General features: G+C 41.9%; 1 protein-coding gene across 1 annotated transcript in view; it reads left to right on the top strand.

Moving 5' to 3' along the window:
• The first annotated feature begins 249 nt into the window (after positions 1-249).
• The window catches only part of PRRG4 (proline rich and Gla domain 4), a 37,169-nt gene continuing 25,714 nt past the window's right edge, over positions 250-11,704 (top strand). Inside the window, exon 1 of the mRNA XM_007530104.3 lies at positions 250-369. Coding sequence (XP_007530166.1) covers positions 270-369 — 100 coding nt within the window. The 5' untranslated portion in view covers positions 250-269. The remainder of the gene's footprint in view (positions 370-11,704) is intronic.

Raw genomic sequence — 11,704 nt, 5'->3', positions numbered from 1 at the left:
TCCGGAGAAAGGCAGAGTCGCTGAGGCGGCAGGTGCGGGCTATGCCGCGGTCCGCCGCGTCCCGGGCGCGGCACTTGTCCCCGGGCGGGAGTTCTCTGGGCCGCTCGGCGGCGCGGGTCGGCCCCGGTGACCGAAACCGCGCGGGGCGCAGTCAGTGACTCAGTTCCATAGAAACTCAAAATTGCTGAGCAAGGGGCGCTTAAAAAAAAATTTTTTTTTTTAAACTTCGTTTGTTGTTTTGTTTTAGTTTGCTTGGTTGTTGCCAGACTATGTTTACACTTCTGGTTCTACTCAGCCAACTGCCCAGAGTCACCTTCGCGTTTCCCCATTGCTCAAGAAGTTTGAAGGAGCCTAGACATGCAGAAGAAGGTAAGCATCCCCCAAAACCCTCCTGGAAACCAAAGCCGCGTCGTACAGAACTCGGAATGTGTGTGAAATAACATGCCGCCATCCATCATAAAATCACTCGGATCTTCTCTAGTTTGTGATCTGTTTTATAATGTTGTTGTTTACTGTGTTAGTTCTGTGAATACAAATTTATTTCTTCGTGGGCTCAGGCGGTAGCTCACCTGGTTGATTTCATAGGTTAAGGTGCAAAAGAATCTGGGTTCAAGCCCTAGGACCCATCCCACATGGGAGAAAGTTTCACTAACCATAAAGTAGTGTTGCAGATGTCACCTGTTTCTTTTTATGTCTTCCCTTTCTCTTTCATTTTCTCTCTGTCTCTGTTCAACAGTAAATACAACAACAACAACAAAACTATATAAAGACTGCTTTGTGGTTAACTGAAAGGAAAAGCCATCTCATTATTATTAAAAAAAACAAAACAAAAAACAGTGAGTGTAGTCTTGGTAATTGTAATAAGCACAATTACTTGTTCTTCCTGGAATTGTAGCCAGAAGTCCAGGGTCTAGCCTGGACTTGTTATGAGACCCTGAGTAAATTACTTAACCTCTTTCAGTCTGAATTGCTCTGCCTGTAAAGTGATAGGGGTTGTGGAGTGGAATGGTTCAGAGGTCCTGTTAGCTTAAAACTGTCTGATTGTCTAGATAAAGTCAAATGGTTTCAAAAGATTAGGTTTGGGACTTCCTAACTTGAGAGTTCACCCCTTAACTGTTCCTGTACTATTAGACTCCTTCCTACCTACATTTTCAAAACCAGATCTGTGGGGTTTGGTGATAGCTGTCCCAACAGAAAGCACACTTGGGTTTGAACCCCTAACATCGGGGAAACAGAATGTACACCAGGTGCTGTGGCATCTCACCATCTGTCTCTATATATTTACCTATGTTTTTTTTTTTTTTTGCCTCCAGGGTTATTGCTGGGGTTCAGTGCCTGCACCATGAATCCTCTGCTCTTGGAGGCCATTTTCCCCCCCTTTTGTTGCCCTTGTTGTTGTAGCCTTGTTGTGGTTATTATTATTGTTGTTGTTGATGTCGTTTGTTGTTGGATAGGACAGAGAGAAATGGAGAGAGGAGGGGAAGACAGAGACAGAAAGGAGAGAAAGATAGACACCTCCAGACCTGCTTCACCACCTGTGAAGCAACTCCCCAGTAGGTGGGGAGCCAGGGGCTCGAACCTTGCACTTTGCACCAAGTGCACTTAACCTGCTGCACTACCGCCCGACTCCATTACCTATGTATTTTAAATTTAAGAAACAAAATAGTCTTCCAGGAGCAGTGGGATTATGCAGGTGTGAAGCAGATGAAAAAGTAAAGAAACTGTAGAAAAATAAGAGAAGGAATAAAATGGCTTTGGTTCACTCTTAGCATTCTTCTTTCAGTCTTGTCATTGTGCTTCCCTACTAGTGTCAGTACTTGGGACCTACTTCCTGGCACATTTCTGTCTCTCTTTGCTTCTGATCAGGTCCTGCTTTTGGTTCATTCTCACTGGGAACAATTTGTTACACTAATGTCCCTGTATGGCTCATTAATCACTAATATAGTTTAATGTATTAAACTTTATAGAGAGGTGTGTTTGTGTTAATAAATATCTTAATCCCAGCATGGTGGAGTGTCTCTAACAAGACCTGTGACCTGAAGCAGTGACTGTTCACATTCATCTGAATGAATTATAAGGATTAAGGCAGTTTGCATCTTGCAGACATCTATCATGGGGAAATGAGAGGTTGTACCTAAGTGTCCAGGTATACTGTATGTAAGTAAACCATTCCTCTCCGAAATAAGGTGAAAAAAAAAAATTAGTCATGGACAGTGAGGGTCATTGGTGCTAAAGTTACTGTGTAAATTCCAAAGACCTACATCTTGGCGTCTTGTTCCAGCTGTTCCTTTCTAGGAACAAACCCCTTCCCTGGAGGGTGTGTGTGTGTGTGTGTGTGTGTGTGTGTGTGTGTGTTTTGTTGTTCTTTTAATCCTCATTTATAAAGAACTAATAATAAAGAATACCCTGGTTGCTCCCTTTATCTCTTAAGAGAAGATGGCTTTGTCTGAAGTAATATTTCTTTTCAGTTGCTTTGTCCCACCCTCTTTATAGCTATAAAATTTTTTTTTCTGGGGGTCGGGCGGTAGCGCAGCGGGTTACAAGGACCAGCCTGAGGATCATGATTGGAGTCCCCAGCTCCCCACCTGCAGGGGAGTAGCTTTACAGGTGGTGAAGCAGGTCTGCAGGTGTCTATCTTTCTCTACCCCTCTCTGTCTTCTCCACTCTCTATTTCTCTCTGTCCTATCTAACAACGACAACATCAACAACAATAATGATAACTACAACAACAATAAAAAACAACAAGGGCAGGGGGTCGGGTGGTGTTGCAGCAGATTAAGCGCATGTGGTATGAAGCGCAAGGACCAGCGTAAGGATCCTGGTTCAAGCCTCTGGCTCCCCACCTGCAGGGGAGCCACTTCACAAGCGGTGAAGCAAATCTGCAGGCGTCTTTCTCTCCCCCTCTCTGTCTTTCCCTCTTCTCTCCACTTCTCTCTGTCCTATCCAACAACAATGACATCAATAACAACAATAATAGATACAACAACAATAAAAACAACAAGGGCAACAAAAGGGATAATAAATAAAATTAAAAAACAACAACAAAACAATGGCAACAAAAAGGAAAATAAATAAATATAAAAATATTTTTAAAATAATAATAACTACAACAATAAAACAAGGGCAACAAGAGAGAATAAATAAATAAATATTTAAAAAAGATACTAAAGGATATCAAACTATGGAAGGAATTTAGAGGTCATACTTTTGGAGGGGGGGAGGGGTTATGAGGAAGATAGCACAGTGGTTTTGTGAAAACTTTCATGCCTGAGGCTCCAAAGTTCTAGATTCAGGGTCAGGCAGTGGCGCACCTGGTTGAGTGCACGTTACAAAGTTCTAGATTGACCCCCCTCCCCCCTCCCCCCACTCCCCCCCAAACCACCATAAACTACAGCTGAGCAGTGCTCTAAGGAAAAAAAAAAAGGAAGACATTTTAGTGGGAAGCTTCGAAATATTTGTGGGAGATGTACCTAAGAGATCTTATATATTTAAAAAGCTCTTTTATTTTTTTCAGTTACTTACCACATTGTTAAGGCATATATGTCTTGGGCTATGCAGTGACTTGATGCTAGATACTAAAAATGTAGAAAGCAAGGTTGTGGGAGTTGGGCGGTAGCGCAGCGGGTTAAGTGCACATGCTGTGAAGTGCAAGGACCGGTGTGAGGATCCCGGTTTGAGCCCCCAGCTCCCCACCTTCAGGGAAGTCGCTTCACAGGCGGTGAAGCAACAACAATAAAAACAACAAGGGCAACAAAAGGGAAAATAAATAAATAAAATTTTAAAAGAGAGAGAAAGAAAGAAAGAGAGAGAGAGAGAAAGAAAGAAAGGTTGTAGGTTGTTCCCTACCTACAGGGGGAAAAGCTTTGTGAGTGGTGAAGAAGCAGTGTTGTAGGTATCTATCGCTCTCCCTATGACCTCTTCTCCTTTCAATTTCTCTCTATCTCTATCCAATAAATAAATAAAGATAATAATAATGAGAAGAAGAAGAAGAAGAAAAGTTGTGGGTTGTGATCCCAGACATGGAGGAGGCAGAGTATATGTAAGCAGATAATCATTATAAACTCTGTGACAGAGGCAGGAACAGAGAAGTGAAAAGCAAACAGTGAGTAGCAATAACTTTGCCTCTGAAGAATTGCATGACCAAAAGCCAGTATTCTGTACCAGCAAATGAGATATCATAATTGGAGATATTAAAAGTAATCAGGAAAACAAGAGAATTTCAACTAAATCTCCATAACTCAAGGGTGGAGTTGAAATGACTTAAAAAGAAATTTATTAAGAAAACGGGTGGGGGTGGCACCTGGTTAAGCACACACATTACAGTGGGCAAGGACCTGGGTTCAAGCCCTCGGTCCCCACCTGTAGGGGGAAAGCTTCACAAGTAGTGAAGCAGGGCTGGAGGTGTCTCTCTCCCTCTCTATTTCCCTTGTCAATTTCTGACTATAGCCAATAAATAAATTTGATGTCTGGGAGCCGGGCGGTAGCACACCGGGTTAAGCGCAGGTGGCGCCAAGCACAAGGGCCGGCATAAGAATCCCGGTTCGAGCCCCCAGCTCCCCACCTGCAGGGGAGTCGCTTCACAGGCAGTGAAGCAGGTCTGCAGGTGTCTGTCTTTCTCTCCCCCTCTGTCTTCCCCTCCTCTCTCCATTTCTCTCTGTCCTATCCAACAACGATGACATTAATAACAACAACAACTACAACAATAAAAAACAACAAGGGCAACAAAAGGGAAAATAAATAAATATAAAAAATATTTTAAAAAATAATAATAAGTAAATAAATTTGATGTCTGTAGCCAATAAAGAGAGATAATAAAAAGAGAGAGGGGAAGGAAGGAAGGTACTCTCTCCATAAGAATTAAGGACGGGACCTAGTGGAGGTTGTATTGTTATGTGGAAATGTTATCCATGTACAACTATTGTATTTTCTTGTTGACTGTAAACCATTAATCTCCCAATAAAGAAAAAAAAAACCTTAAGGATGTTTTATAGAAAAGATCAGGGGGCCAGGTAGTGGTGCACCTGGTTAAGTGCACACACTACAGTGAACAAGGACCCAGGTTCAATCCCCTGGTCCCCGCCTGTAGGGGGAAGGCTTCACAAGCGGTATATCAGGTCTGCAGGTGTCTCTCTGCCTCGCTCCCTCTCTGTCTTTCTCCCTTCCTCTCAATTTCTGGCCATCTCTATCTGATGAATAAAGGTGATAAAAAAAGATTTATTAAAAAACAAAACATAGGGGGCGCTGGGTGGTGGCATACCCAGTTAAGTGCATTTATTACCATGTGTAAGGACCTGGGTTCAAACCCCTGCTACCCACTTACAGGGGGGAAAGCTTCACAAGTGGTGAAGTGGTACTGCAGGTATCTCTCTCCCCTCCCTTTCTATCCCCCTTCTAATTTCTCTCCGTCCTATCAAAGAAAGAAAACGTGTGGGGGTGGGGAAGGGCAAGATGTAGTTCAGTGGTAGAGTGAATACCATGCATTCTTTTATATCCTTTGTTTCACCCCCAGTCCTTCATAAATTAAACAAGAAAAGAAAGAAATAGAAAAGGCAGAAGAGAAAAGGCCAGGAGATGACACACCTGATTGAGCGCACATGTTACAATGTGAAAGACCTGGGCTTCAAGCCCCGGTCCCCACCTATAACAGGAAAGCTTTGCAAATGGTGAAGCAGGTCTGCAGGTGTCTCTCTGTCTTCCCCTCTATCTCCCCCCTCCTTCTTGATTTCTGACTGTCTCAATTTGTGGTTTTTTTGGGTTTTTAAAATTTTTTTATTTCTATTTTTTATATTTTCCCTTTTGTTGCCCTTGTTTTTCATTGTTATAGTTATTATTGTTGATGCCATCGTTGTTGTTGGCCCCTTTTCTGATTGTCTCTGTCCAATTAATGAAGATAATAATAATAATAATAAGTAAAAAGAAAATATGGGAATTACCAGGGACAGGTAGCATGAAGACCTGAATTGGATCCCCAGCATTGCATGTGCCAGAGTAATGTTCTGGTTTTTACATCTCTCTCTCTCTTTTTTTTTTTTGTTGTTGTTATTTATTTTCCCTTTTGTTGCCCTTGTTGTTTTGTTGTAGTTGTTGTTGTTGATGTTGTCATTGTTGGATAGGACAGAGAGAAATGGAGAGAGAAGGGAAGGACAGAGAAGGGGAGAGAAAGAGAGACACCTGCAGACCTGCTTCACCGCCTGTAGGTGGGGAGCTGGGCCCTAGAACCAGGGTTCTTAAGCTGGTCTTTGCACTTTGCACCACATGCGCTCAACCTGCTGTGCTACCACCCGACCCCCCCACATCTCTCTATTTCTCTCTCTATTTATTTATGGGGGGAATTGAGTTCAGGGCCTCATGATTCAGAGTCTAATACCTTATATACTACGCCATCTCCCAGTCCACTCACTGATCTCATTGACAAGTAAATAAATTTAGAAATAGAGTGTGGTCCAGGAGGTGGCGCAGTGGATAAAACGTTGATCTCTCAGGCATAAGGTCCTGAGTTCAATCCCTGGCAGTACACGTACCAGAATGATGTCTGGTTCTTTCTCTCTCATTAATAAATTAATAATTTTTTTAAATTTAGAAATAGGAAACATGAGGAGACAGGAGAGAAGAAAATACTGGAATATCTGAATTGGTGAATTAGAAACAGCAAACAACCTTTTAGGGTGGTCTAAGAAAGGAGAACAGAGCTAGGCAGTGGCAAATCTGGTAGAGTACATACATTACAATGTGCAAGGAACAGGGTTCAAGCCCCCAGCTCCCTCCTGCAGTGGGGAAAAGCTTCACAAACATTGAAGCCGTGCTGCAGGTATCTCTCTCTTTTTCTCTCTCTATCTCCTTCACTATGAATTTCTCTTTGTCTCTATCCAATAAATAAATGAAATGTTAAAAAGACAACCCAACCAAAAAGAAAAAGTAAAAGGGGATCAGGTAGTATAAAGCACACACGTTACTATGCACAAGAACCCAGATTCAAGCCCTGGTCCCTACTTGTAAGGGGGGAGCTTCATGAGCTGTGGAACCGTGCTGAAGGTATCTCTTCTTCTCTGAGCCTTTCCTGCTCTATATCTCTATCTCTCACCCTCTATAGAAAATATGAACAAACGAAAGACATTCAGACATAGTAATTTGGTGTAGCTATGATTTAGAAAGGAAGAGAAGGCAGGACCATAGAAAAAATGGGGGGGGGGAATACAGGTAAATAGATAGATATAGGCAGACAGAGAGTTATAGAAATGATAGTCAACTCATATCTGTGACCTTGGAAGAACCACTGCAGTTTCCAATGGAGGGAATGAGGACACAGAACTCTGGTGGTGGGAACAGTGTGGAACTAACTGTACCTCTGTTGTAATTTTGTAAACCAGTACTAAATCACTAATAATAATACAAAAAGAATAATCCAATTTCAAGCCAGCTTAGCATAAAGTTTGATACCTCCAAATGATTACATTAAAACAAGTGAGATGGGGGCCGGGTGGTGGCACACCTGGTTGAGTGCACACCTGGTTGAGTGCACACATTACAGTGCACAGGACCCTGGTTCAAGCCCCTGGTCCCCACCTGCAGAAGGGAAAGCTTCATGAGTGATGAAGCAGGACTGCAAGTGTCTCTTTGTCTCTCTTTTTTTTTTTAATTTTTTTTTTTTTATTTAAGAAAGGATTAATTAACAAAACCATAGGGTAGGAGGGGTACAACTCCACACAATTCCCACCGCCCAATCTCCATATCCCACCCCCTCCCCCGATAGCTTTCCCATTCTCTATCCCTCTGGCAGCATGGACCCAGGGTCATTGTGGGTTGCAGAAGGTAGAAGGTCTGGCTTCTGTAATTGCTTCCCCGCTGAACATGGGCGTTGAATTTGTCTCTCTTCCTATCTCCCCATTCCTCTCAATTTCTAGCTGTCTCTATCCAATAAAAATAAAGATAATAGGGAGTCAGGCAGTAGCGCAGTGTGTTAAGCACACGTGGTGCAAAGCGCAAGAACTGACGTAAGGATGCCGGTTAGAGCCCCGGGCTCCCCGCCTGCAGGGGAGTAGCTTTACAGGTGGTGAAGCAGGTCTGCAGGTATCTGTCTTTCTCTCCCCTCTCTGTCTGCCCCTCCTCTCTCCATTTCTCTCTGTCCTATCTAACAACAATGATATCAGTAACAACAACAATAACTACAACAATAGAACAACAAGAGCAAGAAAAGGAAATAAATTTTAAAAAATTAAAAAAAAAAAAAGTGAGAGGATTCCCCACTTATCACTATTAAGGAGTCACTTTTACATAGTTGATTTATATAAAATTAAAAACATATCAATAATGTCTAATACAGGATTTTTTCCCCAAAAAACATTTTATTAGTGGGATTGTCTACAGTACAATTGTTGACACATGGGTACAATTTCTCATCTCCCTGTGACAGGTATCTGCAAAACATTCTCACCTTCAACTTAGGTCCATTTCCACTATTATACACTTGGACCCAACACTCTCTCCAACCCCCCTCCAGCTCCTCCTCCCTCCAGAGTCCTTTGCTTTTGTACAATACACCACACCCAGTCCAAGTTTCATCTTCTGTTTTTTTCTTTATTTATTTTTGCCTCTAGGATTATCTTTGGGATGGGGTGCCTGCACTACGAATCCACTGCTCCTGGAGGCCATTTTTCCCATTTTTCTTGTTGTCATTATTATTATTGTTATCATTGTTGTTGGATAGGACAGAGAGAAATAAAAAGAGGAGGGGAGACAGAGGGGGAGAGAAAGACAGACATCTGCAGACCTGCTTCACCACCTGTGAAGCGACCCCCTGAATGTGAGGTTCCAGGGGCTCAAACCAGGTTCATTACACCCGTCCTGTCCTTCACGCCATGTGTTTAACCAGCAGTGCTACCACCCGACCCCCTTTTCTTTCTTTTTTTTTTTTAAGATTTTATTTATTAATAAGAAAGATAGGAGAGAAAGAAAGAACCAGACATCACATTGGTACATGTGCTGTCAGGGATTGAACTCGGGACCTCATGCTTGAGAGTCCAGTGCTTCATCTACTGCACCACCTCCCAGACCACTTTTTTTTAATTTGTTGACAGTAACCTTTTAATTTACTGTGAATTAACCATACATACGTATAGGCTAAGTTAGATACAGAAAAAATACAGCTAACTATAATTATAGAGACAAAATAAAAACTACCTGATATTAATTATTACAACGTGTTAAAATCCTTAAACTGGGGACCGGGCGGTAGTGCAGCAAGTTAAACGCATGTGGCGCAAAGCACAAGGACAGGTTTAAGGATCCAGGTTTGGGCCCCCTGCTCCCCACCTGCAGGGGGGTTGCTTCACTGGCGATGAAGCTGGTCTACAGGTGTCTTATCTTTCTCTCCCCCTCTTTGTCTTCCCCTCCTCTCTCCATTTCTCTCTGTCCTATCCGACAACAATCACAGCAGTAACAACAATAACAACGATAAACAACAAGGGCAACATAAGGAAAAAAATGGCCTCCAGGAGCAGTGAATTTGTAGTGCAGGCACTGAATCCCAGCAATAACTTTGGAGGCAAAAAAAAAATCCTTAAACTGAAAAATGGAAAAAAGGAAGAGTATTTGGATATTATTATTTTTTTTTTTATTTTTTTTTGCTTCCAGACCTGCACACCTGCTTAATTGCTTGTGAAGCGACCCCCTTGTAGGTGGGAAACCGGGCTTGAACCAGGATCCTTACGCCGGTCTTTGCCCCTTAGCACCATATGCTCTTAACCTGCAGCGCTGCTGCCTGGACCCTGGACATAATTATTTACTGGAAACTATCTGTCAAGTATGATACAAAATAAAATTAAATTCAACAGAAAAAAGAGAGAAAGAAAAAAACATGGCCACCAGGATTGGTGGGCTAATGCAGGCACTTAGCCCCAAAGACAGCTGGTAAAATAAATAATGAAAAAAGAAAAAAGGAGACTAGGAGTGGGATCAGAATCTGAAGAGGCAGTTATAAAAGTACAAAGGCAGGGAGTTGGGCGGTAGCGCAGTGGGTTAAACGCAGGTGGCGCAAAGCCCAATGACCGGTGTAAGGATCCCTGTTGGAGACCTTGGCTCCCCACCTGAAGGGGAGTCGCTTTATTCTCCTGAAATCATAATAGAGGTAGGGAAAATGTGAGAAGTTACTGAAGGTCTAAGGTTAATCACTGATCAAACTGGAACTTTCACACTCAGGGAAGTAGTGAACAGTAGCTTCTGGAAGGCACATTTTAATACAGGGATAAGGACTTTTCATGGCGTAAACATTATTTTAGGATTAATCAAGATATTGATCACTGTTTTATTTTGTTTTCCTTTAAATTGAAAGTAATTTTATCGGACCAGAGTGATAGCACAGCCTGTTTGAGCATCGATTTCATGCTTGAGGTCACAAAGGCCACAGGTTCAATCCCCAGCATGGCATTATGTCAGAGCTCTGGTCCTCCTTTTTTCCTTTTTCCTCTCTCTTCTCTCATATTAAAGGAAAAAAAGGAGGAGGAGGAAGGACAGCTAGGGATTTTTTTTCATTTTTTTTTATATGCGATTAACAATGGGTTAAAAGATTGTAAGATAAGGCCAGGCCATGATGCACCTGGTTAAGCGCACATGGTACTATGCTCAAGGAACTGGGTTCAAGCACCTGCAGGGGGGACGCTTCACAAGTGTTGAAGCAGGTCTACAAATATCTATCTTTCTCTCTCCCTCTCTTTCTCCCACCTCCCCTCTCAGTTTCTCTCTGTCCTATCTAATAAAATGAAGCGGGAAGTGGGGAAATGGTTGGTGCCAGGAGCAGTGGCTTAGGTATGGAGCCCTAGCAATAACCCTGGAGGCAAAAAAAAAAAATTAAAATTGTAAGATTACTGTGTATAGTGAGGATGGGGATATTTTTATTTCAAATGACCTACTTGAACCAAAAACTACCAGTGTCATGTATAGATTCTATAGGGTACGCCAGTGCCCAGCCCTTTTATTCAGTAAAATGTAATGATCTAGGCTTATTTGTGACATAGCCAGACAGAGCCAAATTTCTGGCTCTCTCATTATAGAAGTAGATTTCATGCAGTAAGTAAAACTAATTTAAGCAGGCTGTCAGTTGCTTTATCACTAGCTTAGTACTTCAGATCTGTGCAAGCCAAGTAACTCCAGGCTATATGTGTGAGTTGCTTCAACTGGCAGAATTTAGATCCAAGAGTTCCTTCCCACTTTAGGAAAATTGACCTTATTCATTCATTTATTGTTTTTAACTTTTTATTTTTTAATATTTTTTAATATTTATTTATTCATTCCCTTTGTTGCCCTTGTTTTATTGTTGTTATTGATGTCGTCGTTGTTAGAGATTGGAGAGAGTACTGATTCATAATTTTCAGTATACAAGTCTTTCACTTCTTTGGTTAGGTTTATTCCTAGATATTTTATTATTTTTGTTACTATAGTAAAAGGAATTGATTTCTGGATTTCAACTTCTTCTTAGTGTTTGCTTACAGGGATGCCACTGACTTGTGAATGTTAATTTTGTAGCCTGACACCTTACTGTATTGTCTGATGATATCCAAAAGCTTCTTGCTGGATTCCTTAGGTTTTTCTATGTATACTATCATGTTATCTGCAAATAGGGAGAGTTTGACTTCTTCTCTTCCAATCTGTATCCCTTTAATTCCTTGCTCCTGCCTGATCGCTATGGCAAGAACTTCCACCACTATGTTGA

Source organism: Erinaceus europaeus, chromosome 17, assembly GCF_950295315.1.
Source record: "Erinaceus europaeus chromosome 17, mEriEur2.1, whole genome shotgun sequence".
NCBI classification, from domain to species: Eukaryota; Metazoa; Chordata; class Mammalia; order Eulipotyphla; family Erinaceidae; genus Erinaceus; species Erinaceus europaeus.
Note: the sequence above shows the minus strand (reverse complement) of the source record. Positions and strands in the feature narration are given on the sequence as shown.